Source organism: Eretmochelys imbricata, chromosome 7 (assembly GCF_965152235.1).
Source record: "Eretmochelys imbricata isolate rEreImb1 chromosome 7, rEreImb1.hap1, whole genome shotgun sequence".
NCBI classification, from domain to species: domain Eukaryota; kingdom Metazoa; phylum Chordata; order Testudines; family Cheloniidae; genus Eretmochelys; species Eretmochelys imbricata.
The window spans coordinates 77,882,731-77,910,429 of record NC_135578.1 but is presented as its reverse complement, the minus strand read 5'-3'; the positions used below and the strand labels follow the sequence as shown (position 1 = coordinate 77,910,429).

General features: G+C 41.9%; 1 protein-coding gene across 1 annotated transcript; it reads right to left on the bottom strand.

The window, feature by feature from the left end:
* Positions 1 to 1,283: 1,283 nt before the first annotated feature.
* Positions 1,284 to 24,076, bottom strand: ZNF365 (zinc finger protein 365). Its single transcript, XM_077823081.1, has 4 exons — positions 23,346 to 24,076; positions 11,070 to 11,250; positions 7,076 to 7,113; positions 1,284 to 1,524 (listed from the first exon to the last, which is right to left on the bottom strand). Exons 1-4 carry the CDS (start codon positions 24,074 to 24,076, stop codon positions 1,284 to 1,286), a joined length of 1,191 nt encoding a protein of 396 aa, XP_077679207.1.
* Positions 24,077 to 27,699: the final 3,623 nt, after the last annotated feature.

Here is a 27,699-nt window from a genome sequence, read left to right as displayed (position 1 = left end):
GGCTGGTCTGTGCCAGCTGACCCTGGCTCGGGCTAAGGAGCTGTTTAATTGAGGTGTAGACGTTTAGGCTTGGGCTGAAGTCTGAGCTCTAAGTCCCTATGAAGTGGGAGAGTCCCAGAGCTCGGGCTGTAGCCTGAGTCCAAACATTTACATTGCAATTAAACAGCCCCTCAGCCTGAGCCCTGGCGTGAGCCCGAGTCAGCTTCCATGGACCAGCTGCAGGTGTCTAACTGCAGTGTAGACATGGACAAAGTAGCTTCTGATTGTAGGCCTGAGCTCCCCAGTTCAATTCCTGCTGATCAACAATGGCAGGAGTTGTAACAGTACTGAAAATACAAAGCATATAGCATTTTCAAAGCAAACACTGAAGTTAATTGAGCTGTGTCAATTTACACCAGCTTGGAATTTGGCCCTAGGTAAAATCAATTTGTTTAGCAGCTATAGTAAAGCAGGGAAGGAGCATGAAATGAACATGCAAGGCTGCATAGAGAAAATTCAGGATTGCAAATACCAATCTGCTGCTATGAACAGCTTTGAAGACAGCACTGTAGGATTACATTAAAATGCACTTCTCACAACTAAGTGTGCTGGTATATGTAAAAAGAAAAGGAGTACTTGTGGCACCTTAGAGACTAACAAATTTATTTGAGCATAAGCTTTCGTGAGCTACAATTACTGTAGCTCACGAAAGCTTATGCTCAAATAAATTTGTTAGTCTCTAAGGTGCCACAAGTACTCCTTTTCTTTTTGCGAATACAGACTAACACGGCTGCTACTCTGAAACCTGGTATATGTAGTGTTTAGTCATTGAACATGTTTCCTGGCAATCACACCAATTAAGCACAAAGACTGAGTATCAGGATGCCAATTAAATGGATTCTTCTGAACTGACGCAACGACATAGATGGAAATTAGATTAGTAAACCACATGGTGCCACTAAAATCTCTGGTTATAAAACATATGGCCACAATAGTATACAGCAAGATACTGGGATCATTTTCAATAGGCTCTAGCATTAAATAAATAGAAAAATCAAATGTAAACTGACATAAATAAATGTTACTTCGCTTATAGACCCCAAAAGAGAAACAAAATTCCTAAATAATAAAAATATTCTTTCATACTGTATATATTATATATTTATATTTAATATTTTATGGCATAACAAATGAATAGGAAATGTACAATGCTTAGCTAATAGACATGATTCAATATCTGTTTCGTTGAAGCCTTGTGCCAGTAGCTCCTGTGTGTTGTTATATGATATAATCTGTTACTGTAGCTATTTGCCTTTTTTACCCTGCTTGGATTTTGAATTCACCTTACGGGCAGCACTCACTGGTTCACCTCTTTTCTGTGGCCTCCATAGCTCTCTTGAGCAGTCGACAGGCTCATAGAAGAATGTAACTGGCTGGATGCTGTTCTTGTCATCCTTGTTTTTCTTTAGGAACATTCTACCTTTTTGAAGGGAATGAGGTTTTGCATCAGGTATATTATATGAACCATGCTGATTTCCTCGGCTTCTGAAATTTAAAAAAAAGTCAGATTTTGCAAAGGTGGCAAATGGTCTGATTTTTAAAGGTGCTGAACACTTGCGGCTACCGGGGGTATTGCACGGTAAAAATAGCATTTTTAGAATAACTGTAAATTGTTCTTTTGCTTTGGAGAGCGTTATGTAAGAGTTGAGACGAGCATGTAGTAGCTTCCCTTTACTCCAAGGAAATATAGACATTTGCATTTATTTCTTACTGGAACACTCTATGTGTATCATGGGATGCACTTTTAGTACATGTTCATTTAGAGTGAAATTTGTCCATGTGCTACTGGCTAGCACAAGGCATACATGCCCTAATTTGACATCTTAAAGGGATTTAAAGGACTTAAGTGGTGCACAGGACTCATGCTAGCCCTCTGCAATGGATGAATTTCACCCTGATTTTTAAATAATAATATTGACATATACCATAGTGGCAGTGGAGAGAGGGGAGTGGGACTCTGGTGACTTCTCAGTGGTGGGAACTCAGCTGGATCTTTGGTTGCTGTGGTGCTGGCAGATCCCCGTGGGCAGATATCTGCCTTTTATTTGTAAACAAGCTGACAGTCAGTGTTGCAAATTCAAGTCTGAAGCCACTGGTTGGCTGACTAGTTGAGGAAGTTTTAGTTTTTAAATCATGCTTGTTGAGTTGACCTTATTTCTGAATTTTTGGGGTGTGTGGATCAATAGTAATAATAAGTAATTGGTGTGGGGAAGAGAATAAGAATTTAAGCCTAAAAACAAGCCAACCTCCCCTTCTTTTGTTTGTCCTAGTTCATGCCTAATGTGACTTTATTGAAGTAAATTGACTTGACCAGAGCTACTTCAGAATATTAAACTGTACTGCACATTTGATAGACCTTTCTAGAAGAAGGTGCAATTGGTCAAATGCATGCAATTCAAACCCCATATTCATAGAATTCCAAGCTGCATTGCCAACTTAATCAGAGTTCCATGTTGCAGGCTATAGTCTTTATTTTTGAACTTCAATTTTAGAACTCTAGTCATAAACATTTTGACACTGTAGCATGGCCTAATACTTTGTTCAATGTGAGAGTTCTGCTCAGCGAATGACTGGAGGTTTGGGTCCAACTTAAACGATTCAGTAATAGCAGGAAGAGTACAGAAAACTACTGGCAAATAAATTTTCTATAAATAATCTTTTCCTTCAAATGTAGCCCAGTGTGAAATCTTGTGCATAGGAACAGAAAATTGTTACAGATGTCACTGTGGCTGTTGCTTTAAGACATTGCATTCATGGAACTGTATGTTGGACCAATTAACTGTTTGATGTTGAAAGACACGGCGGTTTGTATTTGTCAAATATAACATCGTGAAGCTGATTCATTTGTTCTCAAGGAGGAGGCAGATTATAGACCTATCCCAATGTATAATTTCAGTCACATTATTACTGTACTCAGTAATGTTCTTCAAAATAAAATATATCAAGGGTGATATTTTTAAAGGGAGTTAGGTGTCCAAACCTCATAGAAATTAAATAGCAATGTGACACAGACCGGACCTATGTCTCTAATTCACAGTTTATAACAACAGAAAAGAGGGGCTTGGAATTGAGGAAAATGCCAATCTGCCTGTTAGAAAGCTATTCTGGGTTGCTATTAAGCATCAGCAAATGCCTTTGTACCTTTAATAGACCATTTACTGGAGAAAGCAGTGACCCAATCCCCACTGTGAGTGTAGGTAGCTGAAGAAACCTGGTTTAGAAAGCAGGGAACTAGGCTTGGATCTAAGGTGATATGTCTGGGATACAAACAGATCCAGCTGGAGGGCTTGATAAGAGAGAAATTTCTGTTCACAGTGGAGAGTATCTAATCAGCAAGGAAAGATGACAAAAATAGTCAAAGGGAGGAGATAGTTTACATCTTGAAAACAATTTATTTTTCTGCTTCCTCTGTAACTATACTGAAAATGCCTTAGCTAGTTTAAAGAGACCAGGTGGGTAAGATAATGTCTTTTATTGGACCAACTTCTGTTGGTGAGAGAGGCAAGATTCTGAGCCACACGGAGCTCTGCTTCAGGTCTGAGAAAGGTACTCCCAGCTTCACAGCAAAATACAAGGTGGAAGAGGGCATTAGTAGTTTGTACATATCGTAAGGGATCATGGAGGACCACAGTATGTGCTAACTACTTATGCTAAACAATCTGTTCCACCCTGCATTTTGCTGTGACACTAGGAATACATTTTTCCAGTCCTGAAGAAGAGCTCTGTATGGCTCAAAAGCTTGACTCTTTCACCAGCAGAAGTTGGTTCAATAAAATATATTACTTCATTCACCTTGTCTCTCTAATATTCTGGGACCGACATGGCTACAACAACACTGCATTAGCTACTTTTAAGTTATAAGAAGTGCAAATTTAGATAAATTAGCAAACAGTTTTTTTTTAATTCCATTTTCTCTCCTTTAACTTAACTCTTGTTTTTGTTAAGATTACTACTTTAGAGGTAATTTCATGAAGATAACCACACAAAGAACCCCATAACCTCAAAGGAGAGGTGCTGAAAGGTAAAGAGTTTTTGGTATGTAGATCCCCCCCCCAACCCTAATCTCAAGCAGCACGGACATGAGAGGTGGCTGCCCCCAGCAAGTTAAGTTGCTATCAGATTTTGGCAGGCAAACGGGAGACATTCAGGAGAAGCTGAAGAACCAATGAGGAGAGCAGGGACAGATCCTCAGCTGGTGTAAATTAGCATAGTTCCCTTAATGTCAACTGACACCAGCTTGGGCTTTGCTGCTGGAGTTAGTGGTGGTGCTGGTCACAGAGCATTTGGGTGCTTAATTCTCTTAGGCTACTTTGAAAATTGCAACCAAAATTAATATGTCACTGTGATGGGGTGGATTAGGCCCAGAGGCCCTCTGCTGGAGGTCTCAGGGTCCTGCCACACTCCTCCCAGGAAAGGAGCAATTGAACAAAGTCCTCCAAACTGCCCGGAGAGACTGCGCAGAAAGCAGCCAATCAGGGGGGAGGCTGCAGAGAGCAGCCTATCAGGGCCCAGGGGGGCCATATAAAAAGGAGCTGCCGTGCACACAACAGTCAGTTCCTTGCAGGAACCAGAGGAGTGTACATGGTGCTGCTGGCTGTCCAAAAGAAACTGTAGTACCATGGACAGCTCAGTGTGGGCAGGGATTGGGGAAGGGAGTAAGAAAGCACACTTGGCTGACTGCTGGACCTCAATGCAGAAAAATCCTGAGCTAAGGGTGAAACACTGGGGAAAGCTGAGACCATGGGGAAGTGGCCTAGGGAACTGAAGGAAGTTTCATTAAAAGGACATGTGGCTGGGATCAGATATAGTGGGTGGGCCTGGGTCCCCCTGCCCCAGACCATTGGGGAAGTGGCCTACAATTGGACAGTGATAAATCCCCAGAAGGGTATCTGAACTGTTAAGAGGCCCATCTGGAAAGCTGGGGACAGAAGAGACCAGAGAAGGTAAAACCAGTGCCTCCAGTGAGGAAGTCTTGGGGGCATGCCTCAAAACCAGGGCCAGGACTGGCTAATGACTGCAGACACATTGGACCAGAAGGGACTCTCGTGAGACGTGGGTGCTACACCGTTACAGACTCAAATGATTTACAGTCCTCATAGTTATAAACATCAGTGCATGTGGAAGGCAAATTAACTTTAAAAAACCTCATTGTATTTAAAAATACTTATTATATTATTAAAACAGATCATAATGGTAAAAGATCACACGAACCAGTTATGAACTAGTCTATGTTGCTAGATGATGAGATAGTGTACAGTGAGAGTTACTGAGTTATTACAGAATAGATGCATTTGACACCTTTTGACAGTTGGTTCTGACAATTGTCCTATCCTCTGTTTCACCTCTAATTATTAGTACATTCTGACATAAGGCGGTAGGACACTGATGTGAAGTGTTATAGGCCCAGTGGGTCTATAACTGCCTATACCAACTGAGGATTCTCCTCCCAGAGTGTTGGTGGGACTCAAACCTGGTTCTCTTGCTTGAACAACCAGTGACCCACAATGCTACTTTTTAAAAATAAAAATATTGTAGGAAAATTCTCTTTAAGTTGAAGCTTCATCAAATTGCCAATATATTTGTGTTACGGAAAGTAAACTATAGAGGTACAATATGTGAAATCAGCTGATGCATATAATGCTTGCTTAACTCTTTAACCTTTAACTTAATTTGTAATGTGATCTCAAAACCAGCTGGCTTGACAGTTATGAAAACTGACCTTATCTCTTCATCCACAGAACAGGCATAGCAGCAACAGAAGCTTCCCCATACTGCCTCAGCTCTGTTTGTGATAACCATCTCTATAAAGCAGCAGGTAATTTCAGTCCATCTGCTGATTCAGTCCTTGGTGTATCTGCTGAGATTGCTGGGGTGCTAATTAGTGCCCGTTCTAATGGTGTTTTTCGTAAGGACAACTGTTTACCAGTGGCTGGATGGAGACCTGCAAGTTATTTCATATAGGCCACTGAAATCCCAGCAGATGGTAGCAACTACTGGATTCTACTAAACTGTGCTGCTTTAAACCGGTGGCTTGTATACGCTGTTACCAACCCCCGCAATTATCCATGTCCATGTCACTTACCCACATCTGATTTCAATACATAAGTTTGATTGAACTTGGCCTGATATATCTTATTTCTACAATGTCGACATAAGTGGGTGCAACTCCATTGTCTCTAGTGGAGTTATACCCACTTAGGTGAATTTGTCACATCATGTTTCATTTCACACACTCTCCCACTCCTTCCAATCATATAAACAGTGATAGGGGTCTGAAATTTAGAGACACTGTCAGCTCAAGTATAGGCCAAAGTTTAAGTTTTTGGAAAAAAGCTTGTTTCTACTGGTTTTAGGTTAGTAAAGAAATGTTTCATGATTTTTTTAAAAAAATTTCTAATGGAATAAATTGTAAAAAAACAAACACAAAAATCACCAACTCCTGCACTGTTATTAATAATTCCTACCCTATCAGCAAAAGTGAAACTGATTCCAATAATTTCCATTGTCCAAGCTAAGAAATTAAAAAATAAACAAAGTGACAAGTTGCATTTTTAAATTTGATTTTAAAAATTGAAGCTGTTTTAGTCACTGTAGGTCAGGACATTTGTTTGTTTATAATATGGTATTTTTAAGTTGTGTCCCCTTTAAAAAATCTGACAATGGCAAGTATAAATCTCCCACATATGGTATTCAAGAATGGCCATGACAGAATGTTAAAGACATTTTTATCTGAAACTTAGTATGTGTTCATTTAGTAGATTCAAACTTTGCAAAAACCTCATACGATCAAACAGACAGCAGTAATGTATTGGCACAAAAGGATTCTATTTTTTCTTGAATAAAATTATATTTTATTTTTAATTTAGCAAAACACCTGTTTTTCCTTTATTATGCAAAATGCATATATATCATCAAGTATAGGACCTGCTCCAAAGCCCATGGAAGTCCAATGTAATGGACTTAGGATCAGGGTTATACAGCATATGCAAAAATGTAAGCATGTTTAAATGATAGAAAAATGAAATGACATACATACAGGCATCTGGGTTTCTTATTTGATGAGAGGTCTGTAAACTGGAAAAAAAAACAGAAAAATGTTCATATTATGAGCAAATATCACAGTGGCGTGAGTGGCACATATAAGAGGCTTGGGGAGGTTAAGTCTCCCTAAAATAAAAAAGACTGGCCATGTAGGGGCAAATGATGGAGGTGGATCACCTCCCCTTGGAGGCATGCCTGCCTGCCACCTTTTTGCCTTGGGAGCTCCCTAGAAGTGGCAGCAGTGTGTGGAGGGGTGCTGCTCCGTGCTGCTCCACCCCTTCCCTCCCTGGCTCCTCCTCTTCTCCTGAGGCCCTGCCTGCTGCTCGCTCCTTTTCGCCCCCTCCAGTTTGTCACTCGGCCGGAAGGCAGGAAAAAAATGGGAGGTCATATAGATAAATGAAGATAATAGCAAAATGAAATGACATACAAAAGCCTTCCCACTTATTTCCTGACTTAAGGGCGATTGACAGGTGGTGGGGGGGGCAGAGAGGAGTGAGCAGCAGGGATGGGGCCTCAGGAAGAGGGTAGAGCGGGGAAGCAGGGGACACTGTCAGGGCACCCGTGGGAGCCCCCCCACTTCTAGGGAGCTTCTGGCGCTCCTGGGTGTAGCCTTCCCAAACGAAAAACTCATATGCCGCCTATGTACAGTGGTCTTCTGTCATTTAAATCATTTTATATCTACAAAAACCAATGTGTATCTAAGGCCCTGATCCTGCAAAGATCTACACATGTGTTTTAACTTTAATCTCAGTTAGGGGCACCCCTAGATCTACACAGATTTCAGGACATCAGTATGTTTAAGAGGTAGAACTCACTGCCTGTTCTAGGGGTTGAGGGGATAGAAGAAAGCTTCGTTTTGTCTTCCTCAAAGTTATGAAATTCAACAGGTGCAAACTTGCAGTGCTTCCGAACCCCTACGCACTAAATTCTAAATATTGTTAGCATGTAGCCCAGTATTTGTAGTGGAAGAAAATAAGTAGTAATTCAGATCCCAGAGACTTTGAAGAGGTTTGTCATAGCTTAGCAACAGTTTGTTTGGAAACAGATAAAGGGATTTCTTTTTAAATGCAAAGCCCGTATTTTGGGTCATCTGGTCACTTTAGTTATGTGTACACTGCAACGATAGGTGTAATTTGCAAACCTGAAGCAGAGCTCCATGTGGCTTGAAAGCTTCTCTCTCACCAACAGAAGCTGGTTCAATAAAAGATATTACCTCACCTATCTTATCTCTCCAGTTAAGCCACTGTTGTTTTCTCATTTTGAGGCCATGCAGTCAAAGGCTATGAAATTATCTTCCAGCTGTATATTTTTAGTCCAGTTGCTCATATTTTTAACTCATTTAAAATTTAAAGCCAAATTTTAAATGATTGAAGTGCAATAATGGAATATTTTTAAACTATTCTAGTTACAAAAACAATTCTGTATATTCAGTATGCAGAATCATATTTCCATCTTTCCCTTCTTTCACTACTAGGAACATTTTAAACAAAGAATTTTTTCTTTAAGTTTCTTTTCCTACTAACAACTCTTCCAACTTAATAAATAATCTTAAATCTTGTAATTATGTATGCACTGTTAGTTCATTTACCAGCAGGTATTTACAATTTTTTTTTTGTAACTATAATCAAAGTAAATTGCTAAAGAAGAATAGCAAGGGCTGACTGTAGGTACTTCACATTTGATTATACAGTGTAGATACAATGAGAAGTAATTATTGTGTTCAAGATAATTAATAAGACATCATTCCCCATTAAACTGGATTAAATACATTTTCCCTCGCAACCTTTAATTTTGCCAAATCATATTTATTCTACAAAAACAACTAAAAATCTCTAAGCTTGATTCTCAGCTAGCATTCACTTGAGGGGGCAGGGGCATAACGGTAGCTTTATACCCCTTTTTCTCTCCCCACCCTCAATCCCAGGACCAACTAAGGCCTGTCAGCCTCTGGCACAGTAAGAGCCACCTCAGGTGTGCTCCAGACAGCCAGGCTGGAACTCCCCAAGGTGTCTATTCTGTAGTAGGGTCTAATTTTCCCTCTGTTGATATTCACCCATTCTTGTCAACTGTTGAGAAGAGGCCAATTCAATTACGATGGATGTGGCCCAATTAGCACTGACCCACAACTTGGTAAGACAACTCCCATCTTTTCATATGCTCTATATTTATACCTGCTTACTGTATTTTTCACTCCATGCATCTGATGCAGTGGGTTACATCCCACAAAAGCTTATGCCCAAATAAAATTGTTAGCCTCTAAGGTGTCACAAGTTACTGATACAGACTAACACGGCTACCCCTCTGAAACCTGTCACTAATCACTGTTCTTCACTGAGAAGTGGACTAAGACACCAAATAATCATTTAACTTAGGACACCAGCTACGGCCAAAAGCCATCAGATAGTAACAACTTTTGGACAACACAGGTTTCAAAAAGAAAATAATGCTCTTAGAATCAAGAGGACAAATGACTTTGAAGGCATTTACTGTTGACACAACTTGTAAACTTACACAATAAATTTTGTGTCTCCTGCACAACTATTAGCACATTTGTAGTGGGTGTTTAGATTTCTAATTGTCTAATATATTCACAAAAAACTAGTGCCCACAGCTGAAAGTTTGATCCTGAAATAAATTTGTCTCCCAAATTCAGCATTTAAAAATAATTATTGGTCCAGTAAATCCTTCCCCTACCCCTGTATTTTTTGTAAATTTTTCTCTTGGAGTTCTGATCTGATTTCCATTGTCTTTTCAGCCTATTAGGCTGAGCATGCCTGTAGTCACACCATGTTGGTTTCTGTGGTAACTTTGTGAGCTCAGGAAGGTCAGGATGGTCAGCGTTTGGTAGTGCAGCTGATTCAGAAGGCAGTGCTCCCCCCATGAGACAATGGATCAGTATGCTGTTAAAAGGCACTCTGCTATTGGGAGTACTCTTTCAGATGCAATTTAAAACAAAGGTTCTTACCCATAGTCCTCTTGAAAGATCTCACAGCACTTTTTGAGATATCAGCCTTGATTTCCATACCAAATTTCTACTCTATTATGTTATTTCAGTACTTACTATGTCAAGTTAAGGTGACCTTTGCTTTCTACCCTTAAACTGCTGTTAAGCACTGTGTGCAGTCAACCAGTAGTTGCTTTTTTCACCTAACGTGGCTGCATTTCCACGATGGATGAAGTCTATTCTAGGTACAGTTTGTACTCTGTATCCATTTAAGTGTCAAAAGGCCTTTGGAATTCTTGTGGATGAAGTTTGCCACACAAATGTAATATATTAGAGGGAAATTACTGACTCAAAGTAATAGTAGTGGTTATTAATGGAAAAAATTATATCGGCTATTTGTCCCAAAGACAAGACCTTTTAGCAAAAAGGCAGATGGACACTTCATTATTCCTCACTTTCTCCTTCCCATCTTTGGCTACTGCAGTCCTTTTCCACTCTTCTCTAAGATTACCATCATTTACTGAAAAGAAAATGCAGTCTGGCTGAGTGGTAGGGAAGGAATGGGGTTCGGATCAACTGAGCTTCTGTATGTGTTGCTCCCCCAGCCACAGCACTGCATGGCATTGAAATCTTAAAAAAAAAAAAAAAAAAAAAAAAGTGAAATTCTTAATTCTCTCCATACATATATGTACAGCACAGCTACATTTATGGATACATCAGCCCAAGTCATAGGTGAGTTTTTCACTGCTAGGTAGAGATAAGTGACTTTTTTCCACAAATAGTAAATTTGCCCAAAAATACATTTTTGGACGGCAGCGGCGGTGTGGGGGGGAGATTATGCTGTAACCTGAGCCCCACCACTGCCCAGGGGTGAAGCCTTTGGTTTGGCTTCGGCCCCAAGCGGTGACGTTTGAGCTTTGGCTCCAGGTCCCACAAGTCTAACACCAGCCCTGGTGACCCCATTAAAACAGGGTTGTGACCTACTTTGGGGTCCCGACCCACAGTTTGAGAACATCTGCATTAGATGACAGTCTTGTGTGCTTACCATATGTTCATTTACATCATTGTAATTGCACATTATCTGCTGATTTTGATAATATTCTAGTTGTCTTTCTGCCAGATCAACCCGCTGCAATAGATTCTCAATGAAGTGTTGGAGCCTGGCTTTCCCATGGACCTCTTTCTCAGCTGCCTCTTCCAGGAAGTGGTTAAAAGTAACAACCTCTCTGTAAGACAAAAGTGTTTGAAATACAGCAACATCGAAGTACTGGAAAGAGTCCTGGCTTTTTTGTTGTTGTAATTGTTGCTAAGAAACAGCAGTGGAAAGGGGATTCTCACCTGTATTGTAGAAATCTCCTACCAATGCCTTTGTGTTTACTGCCATATTTATCTTTTTTCTGGTTATGATTGGAAATAAGGAAAATAGACAGACTTGGAATATCTATACGATTAGGAAAGACTCTCCAAGAAATTCCTTGTTTTCCTGCTAGCAGTCCTGAAGGTGCAGGCCACCCCACAATGGGTAGGAAGGCTGCCCTGCTATGCCACATACCCCCGTGCACTCCTTAAGGGGTGGCACAGCTGCTGTGCTTCCCAGGAACTTACTAAAACACAGTGGCCTCCTGGAGCTCCTTCTGGGCCAGGATGGCGCACAGAATGTCCCCTGCTCAGAGCTGTGTCTTAAAATAAAAACATGCAAATATGGGATAGATTTAGCAAAATGTGTTTCAGGCAATTTCCTTCCTTAAATGGAAATTCCACCTCTGAAGCTCTTGACAAGTTCATCTTGTAAACTCCTTGCCAACAGCACTAAAAACACTCATATGTTTATTGCATCCAGGGAAGAGACTTGCACTCATAATGAGCAATATGAAAGGCCAACAAATGGTAGATGAGGATCTCCCATATAATCTTAGAAATAACCTTCATCACCAACTGTGGTGGCTGGAGATATTTTGTAAAAGCAACATTTAGTACATTCCAAGATTGACACTTCCTTAATGTTCAATTGCAAATGTGGTGCCCTTTTCCCTGTTTACATACACACCAGTTCGACACTTAACCCTGAAATATGACATGAAATGAAAAGAAACCTAAAATTTCTCACCTATCCTGTTAATTAAATGAAATAGAACAATTTTATGATTCCCAAATAGTTTTATTTTAAAACATCAGCCCTTCATTATTCAACAGAGCCACTGTTGGCATGCCCATTAAATTGCATTTTGGCCTTGATCCTTGCAAAGGGCACATTAGGGCACAAAAAGACCGTTGTGCTCCAGACAAAGTGTGAGCAAGGCTAAGTAAGATAGCCTGAGGCATAATCCCTCTATGCTGCTATGGTAAGGAAAGGGGCAGGGTGAAGAGTGAGCTGGTTAAGTGCAATTCTGAGCATGTCAGATTTGCCCCTAATCACAAAGTGCTAGATAAACTGAGGTTACTGGTATGCAAATGTTTTAGCTTACTTCAAAACACAGAATATGGGAGGGGGGAAAATCAGTATTTGGTAAATAAAAAAGGACAAAACTGGCCAGAGAAAAATGTAGTCTGAGATGAGAACACTATAAACAGTGGCTAAAAAGAAAAACATTATACTGGTGATGACTTTCTAAAACCCTGTTTCTTCATCAGCACACAGAACTTTCTCTTCGTATTTAAGTTTATCTAAAAAACTGTTTTAATTCCACATAGTTGTAGATAATAGCTTCCTTACAGTTTTTCTGCCCAGCAAACCATGAACTGAATCTGTCTCATGAACAGTGTCAGGCACAAGCAAATGACTATGGAATCTTTACATGCAGAATTTGATTTACCTCTGGATTTTGCTGTAAACAATACCGGAATGCATAGGCGCCGACTCCGTGGGTGCTCCAGGGCTGGAGCACCCATGGGGAAAAATTAGAGGTGCTCTGCACCCACAGGCGGTCAAACGCCCCCTGCCCCCACCTCGCTGCCTCCTCCCCCACTCCCAAGCACGCTGAGTTCCCGCTCCTCCCAGCGCTTCCTCCCCCCATCCCCTGCCGCCTAACAGCTATTTGGCTGCACTTAGGACTTTCCCGGAGGGAGGGGGAGGAGAAGGGACAGGGCGTGCTCAGAGGAGGAGGCGGAAAAGGGGCGAGGTCTTTAGGGAAGGGGTGGGGTGGGGTGGGGTGAGGGCGGTGCAGGGGTGGGAAGAGGTGGGACTGGGAGGCTTGGGTGGGGGGCGTCGAGCATCCACCAAACAGAGGGGAAGTCGGTGCCTATGCCATAATGCACTAAAAAGCTCTCTGAACTAGCAGGAGTGGAAGTGGAAGGTGCTCCAGGAATGGTTGTTTTAAGGCATACACAAAGGCTTTGTCTTTCATCCCAGCTCCTTTTAGGATATTTACTTACACATACTCCAGATTTTGCTAGTGACAAGCAAGAATGAGATAATGGGAACTTATTTTTGAAACTGTCTACTGGGTAATGCCAGCTTTATGGCTATGTATGGTTTCGGTCACTACAGCTTGCTCCAGAATAACATGAGGTTTTCTATAATCAGGTAAAAGGCACAGAGCAGAGTTTAGGATAATGCTAACACTAAAACCAAGATGAATTTTAGCACTTGACTCGCCTCTCACTAACTCACTTACATCATTGTAACTCCTTTGACTTCCATGAAGTTATTCTGGATTTATACTGGTGCGAGAGCAAATAGAGGCCTTTGGAATCTTACTTACCTGGACAGCAAATCAAAAGGCCCTGTATGTGTCAGACTGAGGAAATTTTTTACTTTGTTTACAAAAAAAAAAATCTGTCTTAGTGTTACTCCTCCAGAAATGATCAGATGAATATATCTGCCCACGTTATTGCATAGATTACACAACACAAGGTTTTGCAACAAACTTTACAGAAAATAATAATGAATTTGCATTAACAAACAAATTGCCTTTTCATTTCCTACATGCCCTACTGTTTAGTAGGAGACAGGAAACTCAAAGACATGGAAACATGCAGTTTGTTATACTGTAGGCCTGCGATTTAACTCACCCCGTACTAAACCAGCTTTGGGTGAATCTCCGGGATTTCACCACTAAAAGTAAGGGGGGAAAATGCTCCACTGCTGCTAAGGTGCCCCCAACTCAGGAATGCCCCTAACAAGAGTTATAACACCAACGGTTGTAAAGTAGAGACACCCAAGTCTGGGAAGTTTAGGGAGGAAACAGAAAGACCCCAAGAGTTGGTAAAATAGATAAGATAAGCTCTGACCAGTGAATTTATGCTGCCCATCTGCACAAACAAAGAAGGTCATAAGTTACAATTTGGGCATGAGAGATAAAATATAAAAAGAGTTGAGGAGGGAGGAGAAAATGTAGGTGCCAGTGTGTGATTGGTTAAATTTTGTTACCTAGGGGTACTGAATAATGTGATAGGTTTAGTAAAGTTAAAGGAGGTAGCTAGTTTTACCTGTATGATGTAATAAAAAAAAATGCTCTTTGGGAACCATCTCCGGATTGGAATTTAACATCAAGCTGCTAGACCTCTGACCCCTCTGCACAACTGTAATGTGCAGAGGCATTGCTGGAACCCCAGAGGAGAGGATCCTGACTGGCCATCAGGTGAATTTTGTCTGTATATTGGGAGTGGTGAGCATAAGAGATTTGGTTGGTATATGTATTCTGTGTGTTGCTAATAAATAGATGTTTAGAGCACAGCTGTGTAAGGCTCCCTCACTAGGAAAAGGTCCTGCAAACCCGTAAAGCCCTGAGCCCCGAGGGAAAGGGCAGGTACTTAAATTGACCCGGTTTCTTCCAGAGCCCCATAAGTAAGGATAGGTGCCTTACACCCTGAGTCCTCAGAAGGGAAAGGCTGAGGGGGCCTAAATTGATTGGGTCATGCCTTGAGCCCTCAGTAGGGTATAGGTGGACTGCCCTGGATTTTTTTGTGGGTAACAATCCATTACTCTTGGCAGGGGAGCGGGGCAGATAGTTGGTTTCCCTTCCCCCCAGAAGCAGCAGGAGCATCAGCTACTGAACCAGCCAATGTAGAGCAATGAGAAGCTACTACTTGCTGAAGTACATAGTCATCCTGATGGGATTCACTGTGACAGCTCATCAAGTGTTGAATAATTGGCAGTTGCTGTAAAATGGGCTGGATAATTTCATGAATACTAATGATATCAGGAAAGATCATTAAAAGGATACCTAATCTCCTTTTCTAGGGTGTGACTGGATCGCCTGCAGAGGGCAGGAAGTAATTTCCCCTTCCTCCACATCCATAGTTGGCCAGATATATTATGTAAGGGATTGATTTTCTTTGGAAGATTGAGATCACTGTCAAAGGCAGGACACCAACCTAGATGGGCAAATGGTCTGATTGAGGATGGTAAATCCTGTGCTTTTTAGTGTAGATTCATCTATGCAGTTTATTAATGTGCCTTTAATGATTTTACTATCAACTAATTTTCTCCCTACAGGAGTGAGCCTCCCCACTCTATAACTCCCAGGGTGAGTTTTACTCTCTTTTTAAAGATAGGCACCACAGTAGCAACCCTCTGATCCTCAGGCACAGCTCCTGTTCTGTTAAGGTGCATGACATACTTGTTAGTAGCTCTGCTATCTTATAATTATTATATTTTTTACTTCCTTTAAGAACAACATCAAGCCCTGAGGATTTACTGCTATTAAGTTTCTTCAGTTGTTCCAACCCTCTTCCTTGGAGACATCTTTCTCTCTGCCATTGCTATGCCTTGATTACCTAGAAGTTGTTCACTGGGGAATTTTTTCCCTCATCATCCATACTAGAGAAGACTAATTCAACAAACTCATTTAACTTCACCACAGCTACATTGTCTTTTTAATTGCCTCCTTCGCTCCAGGCAGTTTGCATGGTCTTACTCACAGGCTTATATATGACCTTCTTGCTTCAGATCTATTTTTAATATATATATTATTAATAGCTATGTGCTCTTTATTTTTTCTCTTTATTTCCCTTTCACACCTTGCCTATGCTAGCTAATTTGGATTTTGTTAATATTACCTATGCTGAATTTCCCCATTTTGCTATTTTTCACTCCTTTGCTTCACAGAAAAACTGACACTCACTATGGTATGGTCAGATGCTGCTCCTAATGAAGTCAGTGTCATCCTCCCCATTTTGGGGCCCTCTGTTTAGAGGGAGGGAATGGAGAATACACACAATATACCAAGGCAAGACAGTTGGGACCAGTGTTATCACAAAATCACCCTTAGTCTGCTGAAGAGGCTAAGTGGAAAACATTTGATAAGGGCTGCCTCAAAGCTGGGGCACTGTACCTTCAAAAGAACTACTTTAGGTCATGCTAGCTATGCTGCACCCTGTGTACTCCTCTAATATTTCTAAACAGGCTCTCTAGGGTTATTAAACCCACCTGAACCCCTCCATTTTCAACATTATCTTCTTCCTCACCTTCCCCAAATGTAATCTGTTGGCTCTCCTTTCCATAGTCATTCAGCCTGAAGATTCCTACCCTTTGTTTCTTCAAAAATACCTCATTTATCTGCTATCACTTAAAATATGTAGGCCATAAAATCCTGAGCCCTGCTTGGACACTTTCCAAGCAGTGATGGCTTTATTCAGTGGAGCTCAGAATCTCTGTGGATTTATTTATTTATCCTCTCCTCCAGCAAACTTTTTCAATGGACAAAAATACTAAGATAGTTACTAAGATTTGGGGTCAAATCCCTAAATAATAACCCTTAAAATAATTACAGTTTTGAACATCTTTGTCCAAACCTCCCCCCTTTAAAGTTGCTTTAAGACATGGAATGTTGCTAATTTATCATACAGCAAGCTTTATTTTTTAGTTCTTTGGTTGATAATGTACCACATAAATATTGAGGTCTGGTTAGAAATTAAGGTTGCTGTCTTGATAGAATTTAATCAGCCCAGTAAGTATTATCACCTTAAGGCTGGTTGGCTCTACCAATTACTGTACTTACAGGCAATGCAAAGACTGTCTTTGTCTTTGCTGAAAATAATCAGAAGCACATTCCACTGTGTACTTTAAAAAAAGCATGAGTTGCGCTGGTCTCTGTCCGATTGTGAACCTCATATTCCCATTGATGAGTAGTTATTTCCATGAGTAGTTCCATTGACTCACTAGGATGAGTCAGAGGGTCTGAATTTGGCCCTAAGGTGTGTCACCCATTCACAAAAAAACCTCTTCTGTGACCCTAAATGATCGATTGGCGATCCCTTGATTCGAGGATGATTTCTACCACGGATTTCCATATGGGTCCTGAGATGACTCAAGAGTCCGACCCTGGAACTGCAAATCTGCCCGTGGAGATACAGACATTTTGTGGTAGGCCAGCAGCCTGCTGGGAGAAAGTTATTTCTTTTGCTTTCCTCCTCTCTCTCTTTTCAGCTTCAAGGGCAAGGCGCTTCTCCTGGAAGTGGGCCACTGCCTGGTGGAGGATATGGCACCATTGGGGTTGGTTGGTAGCTCTCTCTTCCCAGCTTGTGATGTCCACATCAGTTTTCTTAAGATGCATTTTCAGTGTGTTTTTGTAGCATTTCCTCTGACCACCACAGGATCTCTGACAATGCATGAGCTGAGAGTAGAGGGAACTAAAAACCTGGCAACTGCACATAATGTCCAGCCCAGCGTAGTTGGTGCACGAGGATCATTGCTTCAATGCTGGTGACATTGGCTTCAGCAAGGATGCTGGCGTTAGTGCAGGGATCTTACCACTTGATGTGAAGGATCTTCCAGAGGCATCGTTTGTGGTACCTCTCCAGACTCTTGAGGTGCTGTTGATAGGTCACCCAGGTTTCACATCCATAGAGGAGTGTAGGAACAACGATTGTCTTATAGACCTGGATCTTGGTATCCTGCCATAGGTCATGGTCCATGAAAACGTGTCAGAACAATTTCTCAAAGGAAACGCTTGTGCACTGGATCCTGTGTTGGATCTCACTGTTGAGTTTTACATTTTGAGAAAGTTTGCTACCGAGGTAGCAAAAGTGCTCAACTGTCTCCAAAGTCTGACTGTTGATGGTGATTTGTGGTGGGTCATGTGCAAGGCCTGAAGCATAGATTCATAGATACTAAGGTCAGAAGGGACCATTATGATCATCTAGTCCGACCTCCTGCACAACGCAGGTCACAGAATCTCAACCACCCACTCCTGCAAAAAACCTCTCACCTATGTCTGAGCTATTGAAGTCCTCAAATTGTGGTTTAAAGACTTCAAGGAGCAGAGAATCCTCCAGCAAGTGACCTGTGCCCATGCTACAGGGGAAGGCAAAAAACCTCCAGGGCCTCTTCCAATCTGCCTTGGAGGAAAATTCCTTCCCAACCCCATATATGGTGATCAGCTAAACCCTGAGCATATGGCAAGATTCACCAGCCAGATACCCAGGAAATAATTTTCTGTAGTAACTCAGATTCCACCCCATCTAACTTCCCATCACAGGCCATTATGCCTATTTACCATGAATATTTAAAGATCAATTAATTACCAAAATCATGTTATCCCATCATACCATCTCCTCCATAAACTTATCGAGTTTAATCTTGAAGCAGGTTGATAGAGCACTTTAGTCTTCTCAATATTGAGTGAGAGTCCTAGGCTTTGGTAAGCTTGTGCAAGAAAATCCAGTATGGTCATTCTCAGTGTGCCCGAGGACGACACAATCATCAGCATACTGAATATCAGTAATGGACACCCTGAAGACTTTAGACCTTGAGAAGAGACGTCAAAGATTAAAGAGCCGCCTATCCATTCTATATTGAATGTCAACTCCATTGGGGAGGTGATGAACTTTAACAAGGACCAAAATGACTATTAAGTAGATGGAAAACAGGGCTGGGGCCACAACGCATCCTTGCTTAACCCCATTTTTCTGACAAAGGTTCCATCTCAAGGCCATTGCAGAAAACTGTGGCAGTCATCTGATCATGGAGAAGCCTTAGGACCTTAATAAATTTTGGAGGGAAGACAGATCTGGCCAGCACCTTCCATAGGGCTTTGTGATTGACAGAGTCAAAGGCCTTTGTCAAATCAAGGAAAGCCATGTACAGGTCCTGATTTTGCTCCCAAAATTTTTCCTGGATTTTGCATGCAACAAAGATCATGTCAGCTGTCCTGTGGGATGGTCTAAAACCACACTGAGATTCGGCCAATATTTCCTCAACAAGGGGAAGTAATCGGTTTAAGAGGATATGGGCAAAAATTTTCTTTGCTGTAGATAGCAAGGCAATGCCTCAATAGTTTCCACATCCTAAGTGACCCTAAATGTACACCAATGGTAAGCATTAACTAACTGAAGGAGATTTTTCAAAGGTTCCAAGGAAAGGTAGGCACCCAATTCCCACTGATTTTCAAAGGGGAGCCCAACTCCTCTTTCAAGTTTCTGTAAAATTTGACACAAATGGCTTGAGTTGACGACCTCCAGTATTCTGAATCCCCTTTCTGTTCTCTGTGCAAGTGGATGTAGCCATGGCTCTGCTCCTTCCCTTTCCCCTACGGGCATCCCAAGAGATGCACAGAAGGAATAGGATATGTGCTCCAGAGAGCCACTGACCACAGCTGTGTCAGTTTGCTACTTAGGGGCATAAGGGAACAGCTCTGTGAACTGCCATGGAAAAACAAGTCACAATTTGGCTCCAAGGCCTACTCTTCATGTGGAAGTTGATTAGCATAGCTATTGTGGAATAAACTGTTCCACAATAGCTCCCTATGTGGACACAGTCTTCTAGAATTAAGGTGACTTTTATTCCAGCATAATGACTCCACTTTGAGAGTAAGAAACTAACAATATGGAAGGTGGGTGACAGAGGGAAACCAATGGAAGTTTTGTCTAAGTACTGAAAGTTTGGTCCTTAATAAGTGCCCTTATGTCTTGTTCTTGTATTAAAGCCAGAGAACATAAAAAGACCAAATAGACAAAACAAAAAGAAAATGCCAGTAGAAATTCTGGATTTTGGATTAAAATCAGCACTGTGTTTTTCTGTAAAGGGAGAGTTCCTGCTGTCTACTTATTGTCCTTAGTCATAACAATGATCAAGGCAGAGAGAACTACTTAGGCCCAGGTCTCTAATCTTTTAAATGTTTCTCACATACTAAAATTTAGGGATGCACAAACGTCCCCTGGCCTTGCATGCTTACTCTGTTTAGGTTTATTAAAATCAAACCCCTTTTGCTTGTTTGTTTTCACCACCATACCAATAAATCCCCTTATTTTCCAGAAACAAGCCTCTAGAGGCCCTCTTGAACTCATAATTGCTCTTAGCTTCAGTGATCTAATTGGAAGCTTAAAATGTATTCCCTTTGTGCAGGTTTCCGTGGTATTCTGAAGCTCACGGTATTCACGCTGACTCTTGCTCTCCTTCATCAAACATTGAGTATTTCCTTTCTGTCCACATTTTCCAATTAACTCTGAAATTTGCTCAAGGGCTCCACTCACTCCACAACCTTTACTCATCTGTGTGGTCTCAGTCATGGGTCAGATTGAGGTGGCTCAGTGACCTGAGTTATCTTTGGTGACTGTATCTAGTGTTCTAGAATGTTAAACACTCTTTTACAAAATAGAAACAGAAATTTCTGGCCCTTCTTCTTTGAGTGATGTCCCAGTGGGTGCTCCACTTCAGGTGTCTGCCTGAGGGCTCATATACACACACCAGTTGTGCCACTTTAACTATATCAGTATAGTTAAAGCAGTCCCAGCCCCCCTAGTCTAGACACAGTTATAGCAGTACAAGTATGCTTTATACTGGTATGGTTATTCCAGTAAGGTAGTGGCACCAATTTAAATATTTCTGGGGGTGGGGTGGGGAAGAGTAAATTCCAGTCCCTGCCCCTTAGGTTTGCTAACCCTTATTAAACCTCACTTTTTAAAAATGATATGCAGCATGCATGTCAATTTGTTTATTAAGTCAAAGTTTAGTCTCAGTGACATCTGTGCCACTCCATTGAAGTCAAAGGAATTACACTTGCATAACGGAGGGAAACATTTGGATTCTCCTGGAGTCTCCAGGAATTAAAGATTAATCTTTAATTAAAGATTGTCATGTGATGAAACCTCCAGGAATACATCCAACCAAAGTTGGCAACCCTACTGCCTCTTCCCACAAGGACCGTATTCTGGTTCCTGCTTTTCCCTCACCTGCTGCAGGGCCCCTAGGTTTCCTAGGGTGAGGAGCCTCCCCTCACTCTTACTCACACAATGCATGAACAGGTGCTTTCAGGAGTCAAATTCTTGGTGGGTTTCAGAGTAGCAGCCGTGTTAGTCTCCGTAAAAAGAAAAGGAGTACTTGTGTCACCTTAGAGACTAACCAATTTATTAGAGCATAAGCTTTTGTGAGCTACAGCTCACTTCATCGGATGCATACAGTGGAATGTATGCATCCGATGAAGTGAGCTGTAGCTCACGAAAGCTTATGCTCTAATAAATTGGTTAGTCTCTAGGGTGCCACAAGTACTCCTTTTCTTTTTAAATTCTTGGTGGACTCCCATGCGCTGTGCCATACAGGAACAGACTCCCAGTGTGACAGGTCACAACACCATTTGTCTGGCTGCTCCTCTCTCTGGACAGGGGGCTGCCGGGCTAAAGTTCAGTGCTGTTGCAACCCTGTGTGCCAGGTTGCAATCCCACTCCCTGAGACTTGTCTGAGTCAAATTTCAGTGGCACTGCGACCACACAGTTGAGTGGTGCTCCGGCAGCAGCCACTACTGAGTTCGTACTGAGTTAACAGGACCACTGTTAAGAATTGGTCAGACCATGCCCTCCGCAGCTCTGCGGCCTATGGCACTTCAAGCGAGTGCAAAACCTTGGGAGCGGTGTGTGGGGGGGGCATTAACTACCAAACCTCTAACCTAAATAGTTATACCAGCACAACATCTATGTGTAGACCAGGCCTGAATCTGCCAGCAGTCTAAAAGAATATTTCTAAGAGGTGTAAACTGCTGCCATGGAGCACAGTGGGATGTTAACTCCGAGGCCTAACCATGTCGTCATTTAAAGTGTGTCTGTTGATCGAAGCACTCACACAAAAGGGGAAAGTGTGATCTTATTACAAAGATTTGCACAATCTATTTAATGCATCTCACTTTGACCTCACATCTGGGCATAGCTTTGGAGAGTACCAGCACTTATTTTTTTTCCTGTCTGACCACTGCTCTGACTGGCATTAATAAGACTTCTCATGTAATTGAAAGAATGCAAAATGTTGGCCCCACTGAAGTCTCTGGCAATACCCCCTTTGACTTCAGTGGGAGCTGGATCCAGCCCGCATGAAAAAACGCTGCAGTAGAAGATCTATTATTTTGGAAACTTAGATCTGTTTTAAATCACTGTCATATCTACTAGTGTTCCTCATAGTTCTTTTTGGTAACTAATGAACCAGTTTAGGAGCATCACATTTTAAAGAACATGCATTTAACTAAAGTAAGTTGTTGTTGCAAACTGTCTGAAAGGGTTTCTGAGAATGCTAAATACTGTAAGTAGTTCATCCATAAATAATGTTACAAACATTGCTACATTTTTAATGGGTGCATCATGAACATATTTTTAGATGGACGGTTTGCCAAAATGAGTCTGGAATCTGCTTGTGGTTCCAGTGATACATAAAATTCTGTTTTTATAGATCTACTTCCCATCCCCCAAACCCAATCCCAGGTTTTTCTAGAAATGCTTTCTTGAGCACTTGCTTGCAGCCATGCCTTGCTGCTCCATAGGGGAGAAGAAACTCCTTTTACCGCTGCCTCATGCTGCACCCATAAAACACAAGGCAGGCGTTGGCCCTCTGCTACAGCCAGATTGTGATACCCTTACTCATGCTGAGAATAACTTCCTCTAGGATAGGACTGCTCAGAGTAAGCTACTAGTCAGAGTGATAAGGGCACCACAGTCTGGCCCTTATTAAACCTCACTTTTTAAAAATGGTATGCAGCATGCATGTCAATTTGTTTATTAAGTCAAAGTTTAGTCTCAGTGACGTCTGTGCCACTCCACTGAAGTCAAAGGAATTACACTTGCATAACAGAGGGTAACATTTGGTGTAGTGCTGCCTGAGCTGCAACTGCACTGTTTAGTGGTGACCAAGGTATCTTGGGCACTATTGTTAACTGAACATGAGGGCATAAAGGCGGCGTATCTGGTATTCTTTTGCTTCTACAGTTTGTTTCCAGAGTAGTAACCTCCACCACACTGGCATTATCTATTGCATTGCAGTTACTACCAAAATCTTACCGTGGGTTTCATGTTACAAGAACGTGTGTGTGTGTGTGTGTATAAATCTACTTTAATACTACACATGTTCTCCAAGCACATACAAAGCCATCGACACTGTGCTTCTAATTGCCCTTCCACTTACTCTTCTTTCCTGTGAAGTTCTTCCTCAGACTCTGTAAGACGTTGCTTCAGTAGAGCAATCATCTCAACTGCAACGTCCACCTGTCTGTTCAGGTCCCTCTCTCGCCTCTGAACTTCCTGTTTCTTCTGAGACAGCTGCGCAAAAGCGGCCCGAACTTCCAACAGCTCAGCCGTTTTTTGGGCCAGCTCTTTGGTAAGCTTGTCAATTCTCTTCTCTATTGTTTTATCTACAGCTTCTACCATCCTATTAAACTTTTCTCGTACATGTGCCTCAAAAGAGGCTTTGGAGTCTGTTGTTGGAACCCACGGTTTAGACATCTGCTCATCTGTGAAGTCTGCTGACCCGTAATTTGCCACAAAAGAGACAGGCCTTTCAGCTTCCATCTCCAGTGATTTTCTGTTCTTTGGGTTCTCATGTGAGCTGTCACAAAAATTTATGTAGGATGGTTTTTGTTTTATTGCATTGCTGGTGTTCCCCAGTTTTCCTTGAGTCATGGTCTCTGAGGAAGACAGCAAGTCTGTATCTTTGAGGGAAGAAAAGAGGTTGCATTTTGTCAGAAGGCTTCTTTCTTCATACCTATGATTATACTCCAGATGTGCCCTCAGAGAAGAAAGGCTTCTGAATCTAGTGTGGTCACCACATCGTGGGCAACGAAATGGCATGCAGATGCTGACATTTTCAAATGACTCCTGCCAGGGGTGTCTGCTTTCTTCAAAAGTGTGCTGTTGCATTACTCTCTCAATCCTGGAAGGAAAGAAAGGACCAACTAATTTTCAGGTTTGTTCAAAAAGATGCTCATATTTTGCTAATACAAACCAAGAAGTAAGAACAAACTTTCAGACTGATTTTTCAAACTGGTTCCTGGGAAAGCAAATTCAACCATCTCATTCGAATGGCAGCACATCACACAGCAGAATAAAGTCAACAAATTAATTTGTAACGTTTTTAGCGGCCTCAAAGCCCTCATTAGGCTCTCATTTAAACGGAAACATCATGATAGTGAGAGCAACTGACCCTGTAGCACTTAACAGTCAGACTACATATATATGAAAAGCTAGCCTGTTGTACAATGTTAGTCTGTAGTGTAGCATGCTCAGAAACTAAATAGCTTACTATGCTTTTTCATATATTCATTATTATTCCTTACTCACAGATAAAGGCCAATAACAAGGATTTTTATATTCATTATGTTGACTAGTAAGCACTAAGACCTGATAACTGTTTCTGTTAATATGACAAATCTAAAATTGTACCTGTGCATATATATACATGCAGATAGGTGAAAGTACTGGTGGTGACATGAACTCAGCAAATGGGGACAAATGGGGGCTGGGTAGCTTACACACAGAAAAGCTAAAGGGGGGTGGCAGAGGGATGCAAGAAGAGGACTTCAAGCAGAAGGGGGCAAAGAGAGGCTACTTACACGCAGAGGAGTGCAAAAGAGGGGGGCTGTGCAGTGTGCATGTGGAGGGCACAAAGATGTTTAAGGTACAGTGGATTAAATAAGACAAGGTCACTATTTCTGCATGGGCTGGGGAAGATTAGGCAGAGCTCCAACCTCTCTCTACTGCCTGTGTGTATTTGTTAGGCGACCCATCTCCCCCAGTGTGTACGGTGCCTGATGCTGCCTCCCTGGATTCCCTAGATCCAGTTCTCCGAGGTCTCTGAGCTCAGTCCAGTTCCCTCAGGCACACCCCTAAACCCCATTCCTCCCTGCACTGACAAACACATGCACTGATTGCAGCAAGCACATCTTTTCTCTTTCTCCCCCCCGCCTCCAGGCTCTGTGGTGCAGAGAGCAGGCACTTACCCGACTTGTTGCTGCTGCTGCTGGTGCTGGTGCTGAAGCTGCAGGGAAAGCAGTTTTCAGCAGAGCCGTAAATCACGCTGAGCCCAGCACAGTCACACTTATTCACACCCCCCTCTCTCATTCATTCACACCAACACATAGAGCTGAGCAGTGAGCGGGGAGGAGCATCTGGAGGAAGGAGGGGGCTGGGCTAAAGCGGAGAGCTCAGGCAGAGCACAAAGCAAAATCCACTTCAGGCCAGCATAGAAGGAGCAGAAAAACAGCCTGCATAAAGCAACTGGAAACAGAGAAGATGAGAGAGGGGAAGGAGAGAGAGCAAGAGAAATCAGCGTCTAAGTCTAAACACGTCGTCTGATCATTTAATATAGAAGCAAACGAGTGCAAACCAGACACAAACAATTTAATGACAAGTAATGATACGGAGGAGGGAACTAAGCATTTTGCAAGGCAAGAACAATACTGAGCCAGTAGGACATATTGGGTAAAATCCTGCTTCTGCTGCGGTTGACGGGACTTTTGCCATTGTCGACACATCTTACTGTCACTGACGTGTTGATTAGATGGCAGCGTAAGCTGATGTAAGTGTAGTAGGGTTTGCAAGTTTGTATTTTGAATTATAGTAAGGGTATGTCTGTGCTGCAAGCGCTCCAGCAACACAGCTGCCAAGCTGCAGTAAGTGTAATGTAGCCACTTGCTCCAGAAGGGGTTTTTCTACTGCTACAGTAAATCCACCTTCTCAAGAAGTGGTAGCTAGCTTGAGGGAAGAATTCTTCCATTGGCCTAGCTACGTCTACAGTGGGAGAATGGGTAGGCTCACCTCACTATATTGCACAGGACATGACCGTTTTCACAGTCCTGAGCAATGTAGCTAAGTCGGTCTAACTTTTAGCTGTAGACCAGGGCTAAGTTGCAAGTAACAGAGGTAACTAAGGCCCCAATCCATGCAGGTAGACACCTGTTTGTTTGGCTGCCATTTGCAGGCATGGGGCCTGGCTACACTAGAGAGTTTAGTGTGCCACTGTAAGATCTCTAATGTAGCTGCTCTAAGCTGAAGGGAGAAAGCTCTCCCATCAGCTTTATTCCAGCCCCCGTGAGTGGCAGTAACTACTTCACTCCCGAGCAACATAATTTATGCCGACATAAGATGTAGTGCAGACATAGCCTAACAGATTCCACCGAAGGACGTGATTGTATTGTTTGTACCTTTATAGATCTCCTTTAGCTCCTTCACCCTTTTCTTTCTTTTCTTTTTCTGATTTGTGGACCATGATCTTTAAGTCCTTTATTTGCTGAGTCAAACTCCAATTCCCAATATTAAGCCTTGTAACAACATTGCCTTTTGCTTGTCCTTTTTGCATTTGTTACCCAGCATTATCTGTTGGAGTTCCTTTTCCAGTCTGTCCCAGTATCCCCCAAATACATCTGTGGGTAGTCCACAGGGGCCTCCTTTGGATTCAACTCACCCCTCCGGTGCCCTGTATTTGCCAAATTTGAACACTTCTAATGACATTGCTAAGCTTCTGGGTTGTGAACCTTGACCGAAAAGCTACACGTATAATAAATTACACATTATCTGTTCCAGATGCATGGATCCTGGTTGAGTCACAGCACCACTAATGACCTCTGAGATGGATGACAGCAGGATGACCTCTGAGACCTCTTTCCATTCGGCTTCCCAAGAGCTCAGTTCCAGCTTTCGTCACTCAGATATCCTTATTCGGCACACAGCAGCGCTCTGCTGATTAGATTCAAACACGGGGGAGATGGGGCAGATGAATGCAGGGTACATCACATCTCCAAAGTTACACAGAAACCCTCTCCCTTTATATACATTACATATCTCCTTGCATTCCCTATACATTGTATAATTTATTGATTGGATTGGCTACTTCACAGGAACCAATCCCTGTGCAGCATGTGCTGTCCGTGCACTGCCCATACTTCGACTTCCTCTTTACCTGATCTCTATATTCCTAACTTATTATGTCCCTTGTTATCTAGCTCATAATAAATAGTTCCCTGGGTGTTCTCCCTCTTCTCTTAGTTGGCTCAGACATTCTGTCTTTTTAGCCTACTGATGTATTTACTTATCTTATTTAGCACAAACATTCTGTTTTCAACCTGATGATTCATTTATATCCCTAATTCTATCTTCCAAAAAATGAGCCATCCCTCCATGTGTTAATTACTCATGTCGGGCCAGGCCTCAGCTACAATAATAGATTAGACATTGATCCCTTGACTAGAAAATGAGATTTTTAATCATTTATAATCTTGACCATTGAACATACTTTTGCAAATTTTGGGAGACTATATTAAGGCTGTCTAGGAAGTATAAGTCTCTTGGAATTATAGTGAAGTGTCACTGTTCTAAAATGTAGTGTTTGAGACCATTATTGTCAAATGTTATGGGTTGGTGAGATAATATCTTTTATTGGACCAACTTCTGTTGGTGAAAGAGACAAGATTTTGAGCTTACACAGAGCTCGTTGTCACAGCTAAATACAAGATGGAACAGATTGTTTAGCATAAGAAGTTAACACA